The sequence below is a fragment of the Tachypleus tridentatus genome, chromosome 7 (genome assembly GCF_004210375.1).
Source record: "Tachypleus tridentatus isolate NWPU-2018 chromosome 7, ASM421037v1, whole genome shotgun sequence".
Taxonomy (NCBI): Eukaryota; Metazoa; Arthropoda; class Merostomata; order Xiphosura; family Limulidae; genus Tachypleus; species Tachypleus tridentatus.
The window spans coordinates 35,485,078-35,505,422 of record NC_134831.1 but is presented as its reverse complement, the minus strand read 5'-3'; the positions used below and the strand labels follow the sequence as shown (position 1 = coordinate 35,505,422).

General features: G+C 34.1%; 2 protein-coding genes across 2 annotated transcripts in view; both read left to right on the top strand.

Moving 5' to 3' along the window:
- The first annotated feature begins 638 nt into the window (after positions 1 to 638).
- LOC143255426 (uncharacterized) lies at positions 639 to 20,209 on the top strand. The gene is made up of 4 exons (XM_076511086.1): positions 639 to 786; positions 15,197 to 15,402; positions 16,413 to 16,548; positions 19,696 to 20,209. Exons 1-4 carry the CDS (start codon positions 750 to 752, stop codon positions 19,812 to 19,814), a joined length of 498 nt encoding a protein of 165 aa, XP_076367201.1. The 5' UTR covers positions 639 to 749; the 3' UTR covers positions 19,815 to 20,209.
- Positions 19,707 to 20,345, top strand: part of LOC143255425 (general transcription factor II-I repeat domain-containing protein 2B-like) — a 19,545-nt gene continuing 18,906 nt past the window's right edge. Inside the window, exon 1 of the mRNA XM_076511085.1 lies at positions 19,707 to 19,788. The gene's annotated coding sequence lies outside the window, so the exon portion shown is untranslated. The remainder of the gene's footprint in view (positions 19,789 to 20,345) is intronic.

Genomic DNA, 20,345 nt, shown 5'->3' with positions numbered 1-20,345 from the left:
TCTTGATGTATGTATGTCGTTCTTGTTTCATTGTCTTATGACGTATGTATGTTTTTGTTTCCATATCTTGACATATGTGTATGTGTGTGGTTCTTGTTTCCATGTCTGATGATATGTGTATGTATATGTAGTTCTTGTTTCGATGCCTAATGATGTATGTTTGTATGTAGTTCTTGTTTCTATGTCTAATGATGTATGTGTGGCTCTTGTTTCGTGTTTAATATAGTTTGTGTTTGTATGGTTAATGTTTCTCTGTCTAATAATATGTGTGTATGTGGTACTTGTTTCCATGTTTAATCGTGTGTGTATATGTAGTTATTGTGTGTGCTTGTGGTTCTTCTTTCCATGTCTAATGATGATTTGTGTATTTATGGTTCTCTTTTCCATGTCTGCGTACTGAACAGTATTACACTATCAGCAGGAAAGTAACTATCACTTCCTTAATAACTTATAAATCAAGAAAATTGCGTCCTTTCTCGTCTTTTATGAGCTAAGTATGAACTTCTATTAACTGACTTTCCTCGCAAATCATTTGATAATTTCTTGAATATTGACGTTACCGACCAATGGTGGCGTTGTTCGCTACACTTTTACCACCCATCAACAGTGTGCTCTGCTCGAACGTTTCTTTCAGTTAGTATACAGAGAAGCTATCAGTTGTGGTATTAAAGATGTCCCTCAGTTAGGATATCAGAGCCGGAAGCTAAGGCAGTTCTTCCGTTTAGTCGTGTACCACTAGCCAACAAAGAATGTGGATTACGTGGATCATTATTTTCTTTGCTGAAGGTAAGAATTTAGAAAGTTTATAGAGTAGTATAATTAAACAAAATACCTGTAAACTGAAGGTACTGTAACTGTGTTCTTGATTATTCAAAACATCATTAACTTTCAAAATACACCAGGAAACCATAGAGAAAATTTAAAGACTAGTTAACAAAGTAATGATGACCTATGCGATTACTGTATGTTCTTAAAGATTATGTTGCAATAAATTGTACTTTGTTATCTACTGTTAATCAATGCCCAACGTTTATATGCAAAAACATATATCTAATTGCCATTGTGGTTTTAGTGCAAAGGTACATAGCGATCAAGCTGTGCTCCGTTTGTTAAGGGAAACCCGGATTTCAGCGTTGTGAGCTGTAAGTTACCGTTTACCCACAAGAGGTCGTATAAAAATTAAACTCGGTGAAGTTTTTGTTGCTGTTTTTCTAATTACCTTCTTTAGGAATTAATTTTTTAACTTGTAAAGTCAACATTAAATTATTTTAAAATATCGCATACTTTCATTAGCAGCGGATAATTACTGTAAGGTAATAGTAGTTACGAAATAAAAAAAATATTAATTAATTAAGCTATCTAGCGGTCCACTCTCAACTAACACAGCAGTATATTAGCGGACTCACACTGTTAGAAACTGGTTTTCGATACCCGTGGTGGGCAGAGCACAGATACTCCATTGTGTATCTTTGTGCTTTATTCCAAACAAAGAACCAAAGCGTCTTACGGTACAAATAATAATTAAGTGAGCCATCTAGCGGCTAAATCTGTAAGAAAAACAAGAAGGTTATAGGTTATTAATTCAATTGAAGTTTTAGCATTTCAAATCATGGCTGTAATTAAAATGATACATTAGTAATTAAAATACTGCAGATACTTTAGAACACCCAACTGACAGTAAAGACCTAAACTACAGGAGAATACATACATTAGACACATACAACTGATAGTGAGGTTCTAAAGCACAGGAGAATAGCTAAATTAGACACACACAGGTGGCAGTAAATACTTTATAAAAATACAACTGATAGCAAAGGACAATGGATGCTTTAGACTCATTCAACTGACAGTAAATACATACAGTACAGGACAATAGATACTTTAGACACACTCCACTGGCAGTTAATACCTAAATTACAGAGCAATAGATACAAGATAACCTTACTGTATTGTTAACCAATTAAAAGAACCAGTAGTGTCTTTTGTATAAATGTACTGAAAGAAGTGCATCTAAAAGAACAAAGATTTTCTATTTTATCTACGTAGAACATAGACAGGAAATTATCCAGGAGATTTAATATCCCACAAAATGTATACTAATGGTAAAGAGTTTTCTTGTAGCTTTTAAATGAATAATGTTCTAATTTAACTTGTAACTTAATTTTAATCTTTCTTCGAACTGAAAGAAGGATTCTTTCTTCGTACTTTACAATGACCTGTTTTGTTATTAAGATACAACTCAGACACAGTAGTCTAATTTTTTTTAAAACAAATTCTAGTAAACAGTAATCAAGTGATTGTAGGATCTACATGTATCTTTTGAACTATGACAGAGATAAACACTTATAATAGAAATCAACAACAATATTTTAAAAAGATGGATTGAAAATTATTTCGTGATGTATTTGTTTAGGTGAAGATGATCTAAGAATGTCGAAACATTGTTCTCTGCTTTATTAGCAAAAGTGTTAATACCCATACCAGCCGTTCTGAGATATAATAACAACCCTGTTGCAATTATAATAAAGAACAATCGTTTTCAACTTTTTCCATTTTTCTCCTACTTAATCAATACTTTTTCTGTACCACAGCGAAATATGCTACAAAATGACTCGTATAAGTTAGTGAATAGTCATAAATATTTTTCATAAGTAACTATTAAAGTTTGATTCCCTTTGTTACTCTGTCAAGAACGCTCTTTTTGGTATACATCGTCACTTAATAATAAAAGTATAACATGACTGTTCTTAGGCCAACAATGGCGTTCATGTTGAACGCTCAGTATTCACTTGATTTGTTAGAAAGGTTTGTTAGTTTATTTTTTATAACTTCGGTGATATGAAATCAAAATAGTTTAATTCAAGCGGTTTATGACCTTAGGTTATAGCCAAAAGCAAAATAAAATTAATAAGTAACGTTTCAGCTAATGCTTATGATACGTTTGGGCAGTAGGCCTAATGCTTAAATTAGAAGAGGAATAGGCCCACTATTACCAACTTTATAGGTCAGTTTAAAAAAAAAAAAAAGTGGTAAATAAATATCAACTAATAAATATTGTTTTGGTATTTTAACACATATATTACCTACTTGATCATAAACATGAATAAATATAAATGTTTAACCCAACCAAACATCTTTAACCCTTTGTATAGTCGAAAATATTATGTCAAAATTTCCTGTGTTTTCTTCTTTCTGACCTAGAATACAGTGAAAAGGCTCAAGAGTGTTATGTCAGTGTCTTTCAGAGTGCTATTTAAGCACTTTTGTTGACGATAATATTTCACTTTTCTTTACTGAAGACATGTTATTTAAAAAATTGCCCCTCAGTGGCATAGATTTACAACGCTAGAAACCGAGTTTTCATACCCGTGGTGGGTAGAATACAGATAAACCATTGTGTAGCTTTGTGCTTAATTTCAAACAAACATATTAAAGAATCACTTCGAAACTAATGAAATAAGTAAATAACAGATGCATTTTGAAGAGAAATACAAATTAGTTTTATCGCCAAGTGGTTAGAGTGCATGATTCGTAATCTGATAATCACGGTTTCGAATGCCGGTCACGCCAAACATGTTCGCCCCTTTCAGCCGCTGGGGCCGTTATAATGTGATGGTCAATCCCACTATTTTTTGTAAAGTAGTAGCCCAAGAGTTGGAGGTGGGTGGTGATGACTAGTTGTCTTCCCTCTAGTCTTATACTGCTAAATAAGGGAAGGCTAACGTAGATAACCCTGATGTAGCTTTGCGCGAAATTCAAGACAAAATAAACTCAGTAAATCGAGAATTTTCGAGATTATCTTAATTCCTTGTGGAGCTTAATCGAACGTTAAAAATAAATTTGAACATCGTTCTTTCCGACATACTTATTTGCCGTTTTATTCACTATCGAAGACATCAACTTTACTCAAGATAAAACAAACTTTTCAAATTTGTGTTCTACCAAATCCTGTAATTTCTACGAATCGTATTACATTGATGATGATATACTTCAAAATGCAGCAAATCTGTATTAAATAAACCATTTGCGGGTTTCTTTATTTTTAAATGCAACGTTTAAATTTCTGATAATTCATTACACGATCCAAATACAAGAATCAGTGGGTAGAAATATAAAATCATTGGTTGTCCTGGCGAGTACGTTATACATAATAATGAAAAACTGGAATTATTAGATTTTTTAACATTGCGATTTTTTTATTACCATCAATCGATGGTCATGCTTTGATACCATAAGATACCAGCGAAGTACGTTATGTGATATACTATTTGATATAAACATTCTGGAAAGACGTTCTATGAAGTTAGTGAATATGTAGTTTTCTGTGTAGCTTATAATTGACCTTAGGGGGTTAGATGTAGAACTGCCAAATAAAAAAAATATATGTTTAAAAACTATTGGGTATGTCACCCCGAAATGAAAAGAAATTACAAGTATAAGCCGCCAAATGAGTAAATATTTCCGGTATGTGAACGATGTTATATATATGATAACATCTCTGTTATGTCTGCTTTAAATTACAGAGAATTTTCCCCTAATTCATCCCACCTCCTCTCCCTTTGTCAAATCCAGAGAAAAATATAAAATTAATGTTTCTTTCTTAATGGCTGATCATTGAAAATTTCTAGCTAAGGAGACTTTGTCATATAAAAGTACATTATTCACACCTATTTTTAAAAGTCGCAAGGTGGTAGTTATTTGTCTTAAGTTTCTTATAGCATTCTTTGTTCTGATGGTTAGGTCACTCGACTCGCAATCTGCGGATCGCGCGAAGACTTCATAACATGAGAGACAAACCGACTTTTCACTGGAAAATAGTGTCTCACCACTTTAAATATAAAAATGTAGACAGCCCTCGAGTGAGTTTTCGCGAAATTCATCGAACAAACAAACTTAATGTTCTCAAAACATATCTTTAGTTATTTTAAAGTAACCAAAGTATTCGTATAGTCTATCTATTAATTGACGAAGCTGAAGTCCCTAGGTAAGTAAATTGTATATAAGGAGATTAGTGTTCTAATACATATTCTCTTGTGTTCTTCTATCGAATAATCACCTGCAATACAGGTTTTACTGCGTCATCACAATAAAGAAAGAAAGCAAAACATAAAATCATATTTAATCACACATTACAAGAAATTAGAGCTAGGATTTCTTTTTGTTAAACAAAGTAAGATAAATTTCGATATACTAAAACTAATTTTGAAAATAAAAACTAAGAAAACTGTCATTTTCATCCGGAATTATTAATGATTTGAATAGATGAAAGGTGATAAGGAGCCATTATGGTTTATCCATTTCTCCTCCTCGTTGTAGTGATAGCAAACATAATTAAATGGCCGAGTTCACAGTGTAATACGGTAGAATTAATGGAAGCTCTTTTTATAAACAATCTATCATAGTGGGTGTGTTGACATTTTGGTGGACTCGCCGCTGATAGAGGGTGCTTAAATCATTCACTTGTGTGTATTATAAGAGCGACTAGCTCTTATAATACACACAGGTGGTATATGAGGGTGAAATCGTTTCAGTTTTCATATAATCTAGTAAATGAAGGCAAAACGATCTGATATGGTGAAACGGTAGTCAAGTATATAAACAGAATTAACCACAATGATATATCTCTCATTACTTAGCTCAATACTTTGAATACTTTAGAAGACCGAAGTCCATCAATATTTAAAGTTTAATAAAGTAGCTGCCTCGAACCGAACTAAGGAAAGTGAAATCAACTAATTATTCAACATAATTACAAACACATTACAGACTAATCACATGATCATTAAATTCAGTCGATTTCAGATGGATGTTGAAGCGTAAATTTAATTTGACTTAACTGGTATTATGAAACAAGCTACACAAGTTATTTTTTACTGACAGTAAAACAGCAACGTATAGTGTACTAACTTTACTCAATTGTAAAAAAAAACAAAAAACAAGGGTTATTTGTACTAACTCCAAAGCAGCAACCTGTAATTTATTGATACGACGCAGCTGTAAAAATGGCACGAATAATAATCAATAGGAATTTTTATTTTGCATGTTTGGGGAATATCTTAAGAAACTGACCAGAAAGTCCCAGCTGTAATGTAACCAATATATTCATCAGTTCAAGATAAAACAACTTTTTGTTGACATTGACAATCCGAAGTGTCTCATGTAAACTCAAGGTGTCTTGAAAAAAACAAACAAACATCTTTTATTTTCAGCGTGGTAAACAGACACAAAGTTCGTGGATGTCAAGAAATATCTGAATGAATTATATTACAAATACAGTAGTTAGGTAGTAAAGCATGCCATAGATATTTTCTTTCCAATAAGACTTTGCACTGTTTTTTTTTAACTCGTAAGAATTTAAAAAATATAAAGCACATGTATATATATATTTCCGATTTAGAAATACAAACATAGTTTTAAAACTTTCGAACACAGCTATTCAATAAGCTCTATGCGCATAGTAATTCTTAATTTTGAACTGATAGCCTAAACTTAATGAAGTGGAGACCGCAATTTCTTTTGGCTTTCTTTACGTTCCCAAAGTACGGATCGTGTTCTTGCGATAACGTGGTGCAAGTCATTAATTCTGGGAGTTACAGTCTGAGTACGCTAACTCTTAGTTCACGCCCCGCCAAACTTATGAGAAAGAAGCTTCTAATGTAAATTACGAGCGACATAACTGTCTTTGTTACACCTAGTTAATTGACTCTATTGTAGTCGTACAAGCTTATGTAACATATTATTAACAGGTATGCTCATTATCTGTGTGTATGTGTCTGTGTTTTCTTATAGTAAAGCCACATCAGATTATCTGCTGTGTCCAACGATGGGAACAGAACCCCTACGTTTAGCGTTGTAAATCCATAGACTTACCGCTTGTAGACTTTACAGGCTTAGATAAAACGACTCATCTTCGTGCAGAAGTCTACAAGCAGATTAATTCACGTAACGTGCAAAGTTCACATGTATATGATGAAAAATACCGATTGTAATTTGCCCAATAAAATTTAAACCAGAAGTTACATGTCAAAAACCTAAACAACAAAACAAAAGTATTGAGTATTACATGCTTGGTCTCTAAACACAAAATGTTTGAAAAATGAATCAAAAGCAATTAAGAAGTCCTAATAAAAATAATTACAAAATGTGATTACCTTCAGTGTCTAACATTAGAGAATCAGAATCATACATTTATGTGTATCTGATAACACATTATTTTAACGTGTCAGTAATTTTTTTTTTTTTTAATTTCGCGTAAAGCAACTCGAGGGCTATCTGTGCTAGCCGTCCCTGGCCGCCAACTCTTGGGCTACTCTTTTACCAACGAATAGTATGATTTACCGTCACATTATAACGACCTGAAAGGGCAAGCATATTTGGTACGACGGGGATTCGAACCTGCGACCCTCAAATTATGAGTCGAACGCCTCCACCCACCTGACCATGCCGGGCTATCGTGTCAGTAATACTAATTTCAAGTATATATTAGTTTAATGATTCGTGTCTATTACCACTTCTATCTCAACTATAACGAGCGCCTTCAGAGTATTCCCCTACCCCCAGTGGCACAGCTGGATGTCCGAAGACTTAAATGATAGAAACCGGCTTTCGATACCCGTGGTGAGCAGAGCAGAGATAGCCCATTGTATAGCTTTTTGCTTAATTACAGGTCCACAATCCCGTATCTGAAGTTCCGAAATTCGAAAAGCTCCAAAAACCGAAGTTTTTTTTTGTGCATTGTGGAGCATCAGTATAACAGCTGATGCAACTCTACAACCACTTGACCCACATCATTCAAGTGAGATGTGGCGTCTTGGGCCAGCCACCCAGCAGTCTGACAGGCGCGTCAGTTGTGTCTCAGCGCTCCTATTGATCACACGTGTGTCTGATGTTCGCTGATATTTTTCCTTGCTTTTTATTTTGTGACTTTATCTTTAATTTCACTGTGAAAATGAGTATGGGGTGCTGCTCTGGACCCCACTGGGGTGATACATTTGTTATAAAATCCGAAAAATTCCGAATTCCGAAAGACAACTGCCCCAAGGGTTTCGGAAAAGTTTTTGTGGACCTGTACAAATTAAACACCCTGTTTACATTGTTCACGTCCAGTTAAAGTGTAAGAAATAGAAAAACTGAACCAAGGATGCGTTATAAGAGTAATAATTCCAGCCCAAAAGTTGGCGGAGAATGCTGGTGTCTGTCTGCTTTCTCTCTAGTATATCAAAATAAAATTAGGGTGGTTAAAGATGTATCTCAGGAGGGATGGTATGGGTATTAAAACTTTTATTAAAATAAAGTAAAGAACAACGTTAAGACCTTCTTAGGTCATCTTCAGGTTGACAAAAAGTTTGCAAGTGGGTTTCTCGTCATCACAAAACTACACAATGGGCTATCTGTGCTCTGCCCACCACGGATATCGAAACCCGGTTTTTAGCGTTGTAAGTCCACAGACATACCGCTGAGCCACTGGGGGGGGGGCAGGGTGGAATTGGCATCATCCCTACAAAATAACACAGGCACGCAGTGTGGTACAATGTTAAGAGATAAAAATATGATAAATTAAACTCATTTGTGACTGAATATTTATATATATATATATTGCTATATGTTAATTACTGCTTGTACTATTATGTAGAGATGATGTAAATGACATCCCTACTCTATTGTTTGTATTGTTTTATGAAGGATTGATATTAGCTATCCCTATATCTACTCACTTTTTAAAAAGTATTTTTCTATATTTGTTTTTTATGCAGTGTTTCAATAAGCATAGAAAATTGTTATTTATAACAAAGGTCTAAATACATTGAAGTTCTAAATGTAATATTTATTGTTTATCTATTATTGGCTGGTACTTCTTGTGTCACCATATACGTAGTTAGGTTTCTTAAAGAAACACCAAATGTATATAAGAAAGCTAACTTCAAGGGGTAATGATAACTTCGTCTACGCTCGAATTACGATCTTTTAAAATTATTACTAGTTATTAATAATACTTATAAAAGCAGATATTCCAATTAAACTATGTCACCTCAGTAAAACTGGTTGACACCGTTGTTTTGGTTTTTGTATCATATAATAAGAAAGAAGCAGAAGAAAGAAGAATAAGGAATTAAAAATCTTTATTGATATTTACAGACATTACCATAGTGACTCAGTCATTACATAGATATTGTTGTAAAAGGAAACATTGTGTACTATTGTAAAGTTGTGATGACCTGTTGAATAGATATTTAAAATACCATCCAATGAACAATCCGAACTGTCCTTAATATAAAACAAATACGACGATTCGATCACTGGTGTGACCGTTCTCAAATAAACACGTCTTATCGATGAAGAAGACGTTAGTGTTTAAATCAACAATCCAACAACGTATTTAAATTTTACAATTTACAATGGTTACTTATGCATGTCCGTACCAATACACGTGTATTAAGAGTATTTATTTGTAACTGAACAGAAAATAAAACTATAAAAAGTGAGGAAATATAAAACAGTATCAAATACGGTATATATTTTATAACTTTAGGAATGTGTGGGGAATAACCATTAAAGACACATGAAGAGGTGCTTCGGTATTTTTTGTTAGTTGTGAAACCGTTAAAACAAAGCTTTTATAATGTATTTAAAAAAGAAAAACTGAATTAAAGGCACTATTCTAAGACCTCTTTCCCTAGTGACAGAGCGGTATGTCTGTGGACTCGCATCGCTAGGAACCGGATTTTGATACCCGTGGTGGGCAGAACACAAATAGATATTATGTAGCTTTCTGTAATCTGAGGGCCAAGGGTTTAAATCCATTTTACACCAAACTTGCTCACTATTTCAGCCGTAGGGAAGTTATACTGTTATGGTCAATTTTACTATTCGTTGATAAAGTTGGCTACTAGATTAGGGTCAGCTAGCGCAGGTAGCCCTCGTGTAGCTTTGCACGAAATTCAAAACAAAAAATAAACACTAAACTGTTACGTGAGGATTGTGATTTTTGGAACAGTTGATTAATAATTCCCGAGTGGCACAGCGAAATGTCTACGGACTTACAACGCTAAAATCCGAGTTTCGATACTCGTGGTGAGCAGAGAACAAGTAGCCTTTTGTTAGTTTTGTTACGTTACTGAACATTTGTGACTTCTTTCTCAGTGTTGTCTCAAATTATGCAATGTTTAACACTTGGTCTACTTTTAAGTGTTTTTTAAACAATGTTTTTAAATACTTGCATGAAAGTGAGAAACAACAAAGACCAAAACATGGTAGTGTGTCTTACGGCCCAAACAAATAAACTTGACACGCAGCATACAGTGTTATTTACAGGAACCAATGAATTGCAGTTTTCAGCTATCTGTAACTTAGTGCCATCTCAATTAATTTTTTAAATTTGTTTCACTTTTATTGGCTCATAGTTTGCTTACCACACTTTATAAATTTCACGAAAATCCCTACAGCCAGAACTGAGAAAAACAATGCCAAATTTCGTATAATTTTCTTCGCCTCTTTCTTTTTCAACGTACCTAATTGTACGAGATTCTAAAACATACATTCTGAACTTCGATGCTTATGAATTTTGGTACACATTTAACACCCGCCATACGTCTGTATAAAATATCGCGCAAACTAAACACAACATTTAACGATACAATAGAGAAAACAGAGATTTTTTAACAATATTTTTGCTCAGATCCACAGGACAAATAACAAATGGAATCGCTCGAAAGTTACAGAAATTTCCCTTATCTTATCCGAAAAATCGGATGTTATCCAGTTTTTATAGGACCTCAAATGACTATGTGTTTAGTCTTGTTTTACAGCCGAGATTATACCGGTTCTTCAGCATGAGATATTATCATATATAAGTAGGAGTATAATATTGTATTATGTTGCTTTGAAAGCATTCTTTGTATTTTACAACTGCGTCATAGACATTCAACTGATATGTAGCCCTGACGCAATTTAACGTGATAAATCCATGCATTTTCAGCTCGCATTTGTTCGTGTATATAATTTTTAGGCTTAGTTGATCACAGAAAGGCTTATTATATCCCTAAAATCACTTATACGTTCTGCTATTTAAAATGTTTTGTTTGTCTGTTTGCTTGTTTTGAATTTCGCGCAAAGCTACACGCTAGCCGTTTCTAATTTAGCAGTGTTAGACTAGAGGGAAGACAACTAATCGTCAACATCTACAAACACCGGGGCTACTCTTTCACCATCCAATAGTGGGATTGACCGAGACATTATTACTCTCCCACAGCTGAAAGAGCGAGCTTGTACGGTGTGATAGGTATCTGAACCAGCGACCCTCAGATTTCGAGTCGAGCGCCCTAACCATTTCATCACAGCAGGCCCTATTGAAGAGGTAATATCTTAACCAAAATAAGTCCAGCTGTACAAAAATATACAGTCCGAAGGGGGAAATGCAACTAAAATATGTGAAATTAAACTTGTAGGTTGTCTTTTTTCTTTTCTTTTTAACAGCTTGGCTGTTTTTGGTTTAGATACTTAAATATCTCAGTAAAACTTTGTCACAAATTATTTTATTTTACATTAATATCTTGGTCGCACTTGAAGATTGGCCAATAGAAACCTTCGTGAAAGGAAAATGGTGAATTTAGATCAAATTTTGAACAGATTTTGCTACTTTAAATTCTTCTTAGGTAACTTTCAGGCTTCGAGTTGTAGAATGAAAGTGTTATTCACCGTTGTCTCTTTTATTAATTCTTGATTCAATTATAATTTGTTTATTGCCTCATTACTAACTATGGTAAACAAAAAGTATGTACGTTTGTTTTGTTTTTTTTTAATATCGCGCAAAGCTATTAAAGGGCTATCTGTGCTAGCCGTCTCTAATTTAGCAGTGTAAGACTAGAGTGAAGGCACCTAGTCATCATCACTCACTGCCAACTCTTGAGCTACCCTTTTCCAACGAATAGTGGGATTGCCCTTAACATTATAACGCCTCTACGGTTGAAAGAGCGAGCATGTTTGATGTGATGGGGATAAGAACCCGCGACCCTCGGATTACGAGTCGAGTGCTTTAACCCACCTGGCCATGCCTGGACAAATACGTAAGAAGACCAGACTACATGATAACGCAGTTTGAATACAAGTTGGGAGAATAACCTTTTAGTTTCCCTTCAGTACCCAGCTCTGGCCTCTTAAAGATTACAACTAATAGTTGTTTCGATGTTGTGATGTTATTTGTATTTTACTGACAACATGAGAAACTGAACAAAATTCCCAGACAAAGGGATCTTTTTCTCAAATCTTAAAAATCGATAAAGTATTCAAAGACATAATTAAACTAGTCTTCTGGAGAGTTTTAAAAGATTGAGAATTTATCACAGGTTGTTTTGTTTGTTTTTGGAATTTCGCGCAAAACTACAAGTGGGATATCTGCGCTCGCCGTCCCGAACTTAGCAGTGTGAGACTAGAACAAGAGTCTCCAAACCTTTTTGGACAAGGACGGAGAGGTAGATCTTTTTTATGCTTTGTGGTAAAATTAAGTAGGGATGCCTACATGATCAGCATACAACATCACTAACTTATTTCTCATAAGAGCACATACTGAAAATATTTAAGATGCACAATCACCTTTTTTATCATTAGTGAGAAGCATGAAAATTACACTTAATTGAGGTTCAAAGTTAGTGCTCCCTATCATTAAAAGTGATTTGAAAATACTCATCAGATAAGTTTGATCTCTAATTAAATGTCATGTACTTCATCTTTGAAAATATCTTTTCACGGAAATAGATAGTGTCAAAAACTGACATGAATCCACAGGTAAAGTTTTTTTAAATGAATATATTGATCACGTGGAAGGCATTTATAGAACTCATGTCAGTTTCCCTTCTGTGTATTTGTCCTTCAACGTGTCGTTCAATTGCAGGTCAATCACTTCCATTTAAATCTCAGATGGCAGTCATACTTCATGCTTCAGTCATACATACTTTAATTTGCTCACCATCGGGAAATAAATTTCATCACTTGACTAACAGGTGTGCTACTCGGAAACTTGCTCTTGTTGCAGCTTCATTCTCTGCTTTCTTCCTCTTAAATACAAACTGTTGTGACGATAAGTTATGTTTCAAGGTTTTGAATTTGTCTAAACGCAGCTTTCCCAGGAATAGTTTGAGTACTTGTTTTGGTAATGTCTGCAAATATTGTATACTTTTACCACTGCTATAGTCTCGTTGCTTATTAAGCACAACGTTTTGCTATGTGATTCAATAACGAAGTAGTCCAAACTTCACTATTGTTTAAAAACACAACATTCAGGACCAACTTTTCTCTTCTTTCCTTATCCTGACATACTAACTATGAATAGCTATGAAATCGAACATAAAGTAAACAGCAACATACACTGACACACACTGAAGTAAAAGGTGCAGTGAGTTGACGTTTTCCAGCAAATAGAAAAGTGTATCGCACCTATATTGGCTTTTCCTCAATTACGTTTTATTTTTATAATATTAACAAATTATATTACTACTTTAATAAGCTGTTGACGCTCCGGATAAATTGAAGTCACCGGCCGTTGTGACTAGGATTGATAAATGAGTTGACGTTTTCCAGCAAATAGAAAAGTGTATCGCACCTATATTGGCTTTTCCTCAATTACGTTTTATTTTTATAATATTAACAAATTATATTACTACTTTAATAAGCTGTTGGCGCTCCGGATAAATTGAAGTCACCAGCCGTTGTTTAGAGACTCCTGGACCAGGCGGAAGATAACCTGTCATCGCCACCCACCGTCAACTTTTGAGCTACTCTTTTACTAACGAATAGTGGTACTGAATGTCACATTATATCACTCCTACGGCTGAAAATGGCTAGCATATTTGACGTGACGAGTATTCGAACCCGCGACTCTCAGAGTACGAGTTGAGTACTCCAACTACCTGGCCGTGCTGGGAGGTCACAAGTTTGTTTTTTCAAATAATTTTGTATATCTGTAGAGATGCCCGGAGATTTTATTTATTGACGTCACCAACATAGTTTGTTACCAATGTTTACATATACACAGCTTTCACCTTTATCAAAAATCACATTTGATATTCTGACATTACACAATAAGATGTGAAATAGAAACAGGAACGATATTGTATTGTAAATAATGCCCTAAAACGACAAGACTGGTTAAGTTTCCAGACGAGATTATCAACCCAATTGATTAAAATGATTTACGTTCGTAGCATTCCAGCGTAAACTTTGAGCTCAGTTATATATTTTAAAAACGTTGATTCTTCGCATAACCTATATAGTTATGCTTTGAAATGAACAAAACAAGCAATTGAATAAATAGGAACATGGTCGTTTAATGGTTTGTCTTGATCTGTTACATGTTTGTTATTGAAATATGAAATTGTTATTAGTATTTTTGGTATTATTTTAAGTTCTTTCGTCACGATACTTATAAAACTGATATGTTTTCCATGCATGTACAGCACTTAGGTTCTTCAGTTTTATGGATTTTTTTTATTGAATAACATACCAGCTCAGTTAGGGAATAAAACACATTTTAGCAATATTTGTTTAAAACTAGATAATAAAACTTGTTTTAGTGATATGTGATTAGAACTATGTAATAAAACAGATATTAATGATATTTGATTAAAACTAGATGAAAAACATTTTAATGACATATGATAAAAACTCAAAAATAGATAATATTAACAACGGTGCAATTTTTTTCTTACACAGTGGGTATCTGCGTTATGTCTACTGTATCAACATGGGGTATCAAATTCTAATTTTTAGCGTTGCAAGTCTGCAAACTTAATCAATGAGGAGTTACACGTGTTTTACATTTGACACTTTTGTGTGGTGCAATTTTATTTATATATAGTTTTATTTATTACTTGTCGATTCTACCATGCAGCTTTCTTTAGGAAAGAACATCTCGTGGATCGCTACTTAGATTACCTGTAGAAATATTACACATTATTAAAATATGTGTTAAAGGACATATAAAATTATCCAAGCACTTTGGTTCATTAGAACTCATATCTTCTGAAAATGCATTCTGTTGATCCAGTATGAGTTTTGTTGTGAGTTGTGTAAACTAATATTTCGTCTTTAGTTGATTTCTCAGAGAATCACTTTAATAACTTACAATATCCTACAGTTTCATTTTAACATATTTTTCAAGTATGCATCATTTATGTACATTTATCTATTTTTGGGATGTAAACAGTGTCGAATGGTCTGCGAATTCTATACTTGGATGTTCCAAAGAGTGTTCGATCAAGACAGGAAGTCAGACTTGGTTGTAGGTACGACTTGGGAAAGGATAGCCTCTATTCAGTCAAGTGGTACAAGGACGACTTAGAATTTTTTCGTTTTGTACCGAAGGAAAACCCGCAACGCCAGTTCTTTCCCTTAGATGGTATTAACGTTGATGTAAGTCTATCTAAAGAGTTTGGTTTTTATTCCATTATGTTATGCGCAAAGTTAAACGAGCACTCTCTCTACTAGGTGTGTATTTACTTCTCAAATGATAAAACTCCTGTTGAACCGAACCAGCAGGACTTGACTATCATTCTATAACGGTTACTACTTTTGGCCGGTAACGGAACATTAACCATAGATTCTCAGTTCGAAATTGGCATGCTAATCATTGGGCAATGTTCGTTTCACTTAATAAAGAAACCGGGGTTAAAGTAATGAAATTGTTGGTTGTTATTAGTGTTTCTCAGTCGCATATGTGGTCATTTAGTTATAAATTCGAACATATAAAAGAGCGAAAAATTAGGTCCCTAAATGTGTAATATAATACAAGTTAATGTTTTCATTATAAGTGTTTTGATTCCTAATTTCATTTTCATTTTTATTTGCGAAATCGTCTTGATTAAACCATTTACTTCAATCGAGATAACCAGAATGTCAGGTATTTCACTAAGATAATAAATTTAAATAAATAAAAAAGAATGTACATTGCACTTTGAGACCTTATGTTCATAGAAATATGACCGTCAAATTAGATTAGGATAGCCAAATCGTTGACAGTAGGCAATGTTGAGTAACTGTCTTTTCTTTAGCCTGTCACTTCAAAACTTGGAAAGCAAAGCGTAGGTAGCTCTCTTGTAGCTTTGCGCGAATTTTTGAAAATTAAAAAAAACAAAACAAAAAGCAACAACAACTAGAAAACAGTGTTGTTTACACTAAAAGTTATTTAACATAAGTTACAATACTCTGCACAAAATTAAAGGGTTACTTCCTCCGTAATTTAGCTAATTTATTCATTTAATTAAAATAAATCCTTCGTAACATTCACGGAATAATAGTATAATATACAAATTTATATGACATACCTACTAACTGTTGCTTTTTAAAATACTAAATAATTAATGTTGCAATTTCTTGATATTAGTTTCAGGACACTAATATAGACCAAGTGTTTTGCATTCTAGTTTACCCGCTCTGATAAAGAAGTGGTTTATATTCAAGATGTTCAGATGGCGACTGGAGGAATGTATAGGTGTGAAGTATCAGCAGATGCTCCGTCGTTTAGAACAGTATCAACAGAGAAACTGATGATTATCAAAGGTACGCAAGTATAGCTTTGATTTGTGACTACTAATATCAAAAGTACATAGGTATAGATGGCCCAGCATGGCCACGTGGGTTAAAGCGTTCGACTCCTAATCCGAGGGTTGCGGGTTCGAATCCCTGTCGCACCAAACATGCTTGCCCTTTTAGCGGTGGGGGCGTTATAATGTGACGGTCAATCCCACAATTCGTTGGTAAAAGAGTAGCCCAAGAGTTGGAGGTGGGTGATGATGACTAACTGCCTTTCCTCTAGGCTTACACTGCTAAATCAGGGACGGCTAGAGGAGATAGCCCTTGAGTAGCTTTGCGCGAAATTCAAAAACAAAACAAACAAACAAACATAAGTATAGCTCCGATTTGTGACTGTTAATGTATTCCAACATTTCCTAAACGGCGTGTTTCATCATTCTATCATCACGTCATCTCTTAAATGGGCTATTGATTTTCGTTAAAATAACAGTAAAACTCAAGAGGTAGGGACAGTTATTGCTTCGATGTAGGTCTCCCCAATAACTATTTTATCTGAAGACTATGTATTGATTAAGAAAGAAAAACAAAATCCCTTCCAATTAAAATAAACACGAGAATACCATTCCAACTGAAATATAGCTTTTATATTGGCTATCGTATTAAATCTTATTATTTTTAAAGGTCTTTCAAACTCGTTCCATTTGTATAAATGACAACATCTTGATATCGTTTCTAACTCCAGCGTCTTCTCACGTTAAATCTGATCAGATTTGCTTGAATATTTTATGTATATATATATATATATAACTCTTGTGCATGGTTTCAAATTTAAAGATAGACATTTTGGTTGTGGACAACGAAACTCAACACTCCAAAAACAGTTCACCTAATAGTTTAACTACAATAGTACTTAGTGTGTACTGCGAAGAGCTTCTAATTGTTAATCAGCTTTGTTTAACGTAGAGTTCTGTCACCTCCGTATTTACAAGTAAAATGCAGGGTTCGTGTAAAGTACTGTACATTTGGGGACCATTAATTAATTAATACGCAAATTCAACAACTACATTTATTATTACGCAAAAGAATGATGCCTTATTAGCCCGTCGAAAGTGATGGAGCAAGTACTACCATCCTCACATGACAGGGTGGTTAGGGCACTTGACTCGTAATCCTAGGGTTGCGGATTCGAATTCCGTCACATCAAACATGCTCGCTCTTTCAACAGTGGGTTCGTTATAATGTCACGGTCAATCCCACTATTCGTTGGTAAAAGAGTAGCCCAAGAGTTGGCAGTGGGTGGTGATGACTAGCTGCCTTCCATCTAGTCTTACTTTACAAAATTAGGGAAGGCTAGCGCAGGTAGCCCTCGTGTAACTTTGCGTGAAATTCAAAAACAAAAAAACAAACCAATTTCACCCCATATTACACCCTAATCTTACATTTCATAGCTAACCGAAATAAATACATTTTGCGAAATTAAGCTTGACTAACAAAGAGAGAGACAAATGCACCGGAGACAGTCAAAATTAAGATCGTTCATAAAATGAATTTGTGACATATTCATAGAATAATTAATGGTAAAATCAATTAAAGTAACAACTACTCGTATTATATAGAAAAACCAATGTGATTTGGTAACACTACGTTTCTGCAATTGCTATTATGTCATGTTGTTTAGCAATTAAAGTATAATCCAGTAGCGTTGTTTGTTTATGTACTGAAAGTCAAAAATTAAATGTATAGAGAAAAAAACTGGAAAATAAAATTTGTTGAATTATGAAAGTCACCGTTAGTTAAATAGTTTGTTATATTAAAAATATTGGTGATATAATAGAAGATAGCTTAATTCAGAAATATCTAAATTTAAAATGTGATCGATATTTTTACTTTCATGATAAATTAGACGCACTTTAAGTTTATTGTACTAACACTCATTACACTTATAATGTTTCCCTATCTTCACAATCTCTTACATTTCCGTCACTAAAGTTGCAATAGGCAGACAGTAATCGAAGTATTCTATCTGATAAATTCATTTTGACTTTCATAACTTCTTTTATTTCGAGAAATTATGGGTGATGTGATGTAACACATATGGATTTTTATGTAAGCTAGGTAAGCCAAAATAAACTTTATATTTAACGAGCTAGAGATACTTCAAATTACGTATATTTTGTTAAGAAGTGAAGATGAAGATTGATTGAACCACCAGTTTATACATCAGCAAGATAGCCGATTTAAATGTTAATTACTTGAAAATAGCAATAACAATATTACACTTGCTCTTTGTATTAACAACACTTCGATGATAATGTAATTACTTTGTTGTAAGAACTTTATTTGCGTTAAATTAAGATCGCAGTAGCAAAAATATTCTAACGAAATATAGTTTTCCAGTAAAATGTAATCTGATAATACAAACACCCTATATATATGTATATCCACTGTTCGAGACATTTCATATTTGGTATAAACCATTAAATTCACCGACTTTTGTTGGAACATTTCGGTATTCTATAGTTTACCAGATAGTGTAGGTATACAAAACAGCCGTTGGCGGAATATGTTTGTTTGTTTTTGAATTTCGCACAAAGCTTCTCGCGGGCTATTTGTGCTGGCCGTCCCTGATTTAGCAGTGTAAGACTAAAGGGAAGGCAGCTAGTCATCACCACCCACCGCCAAGTCTTGGGCTACTCTTTTTACCAACGAATAGTGGGATTGACCGTCACATTATAACGCCCCCACGGCTGAAAGGGCGAGCATGTTTGGCGTGACGAAGATGCGAACCCGCGGCCCTCAGATTACAAGTTGCACGCCTTAACACGCTTGGCCATGCCAGGCCTGGAGGAATATGTCAGTACTTTACAGTTTAACGACCAGTAATTATACATGTGTTTAACTTATCCACTCCTTCTCTTTTACTTGCGGCTTTAGAGTTTATTATCGAATTAAGTGTAACATCTAAGTAAAGTAGACTTTAGGTAGACCTGAATCAGAGTCAATGTTTTTTCCTGCTCTCAGTAGTTTAGTGGGAAAGATTTCAGAATACTAAATTCAATACCTTAGTCTTGTTCATTTTTGCTCAAGTTTATTACTTTAGGAAAGGTTGTGTTTGTTTGTGAAAAATGCAATCTCCGTTCAATTTCTCTCATTGACTCTTTTTCTATTTTGCAGCCGATACTGGAGGAGGTGTAAGAAGACATTGTGAAAATAACACCTTACTAATCTTATTTCTTCTCGTTCTTCTGTTTGGAATTGGAATTACTCGTATAAACTTGCTGATATCATGCTAATTAAAATAACATTGAACTAGCATTGATGAGTGTTATTAGGAATACGATTGGTTACAGCTAATGTCATATAAATAACATTGAACTAGCATTGATGAGTGTTATTAGGAATACGATTGGTTACAGCTAATGTCATATAAATAACATTGAACTAGCATTGATGAGTGTTATTAGGAATACGATTGGTTACAGCTAATGTCATATCGTTGCCTTCTTTTCACACTTATCTTTACATCAATGCCTCATCTTGTTCAGGTACAACCTAAAGACGGTGTGTAAGTGCTATAACAAACTGTGTAATTGCATTAAGCCTAATCCAGTGTAACTTTCATCACCATTGTCTAAGTTATGGTGCCTACATGTAAATTTTGGTGGGTTAATATAATCTAATCTGTAAATCTGTGTTTGTTTGTTTGTTTGTTTGTTTGTCTTTATCAATAGCACTTAATAAACTAAAAGTTATCATAACTCTAAATTGAAATGAAGGAAGCAGCAAAAAGCAACAACAAACATTTCGGTTTGGCAATATATTTT

Coding starts and splice junctions, on each gene's coding strand:
- LOC143255426 (XM_076511086.1), top strand. CDS start 750: ATGTGGATTACGTGGATCATTATTTTCTTTGCTGAAG. Junction 787..15,196: donor CATTATTTTCTTTGCTGAAG/GTAAGAATTTAG, acceptor GGATGTAAACAG/TGTCGAATGGTCTGCGAATT. Junction 16,549..19,695: donor GAAACTGATGATTATCAAAG/GTACGCAAGTAT, acceptor TCTATTTTGCAG/CCGATACTGGAGGAGGTGTA.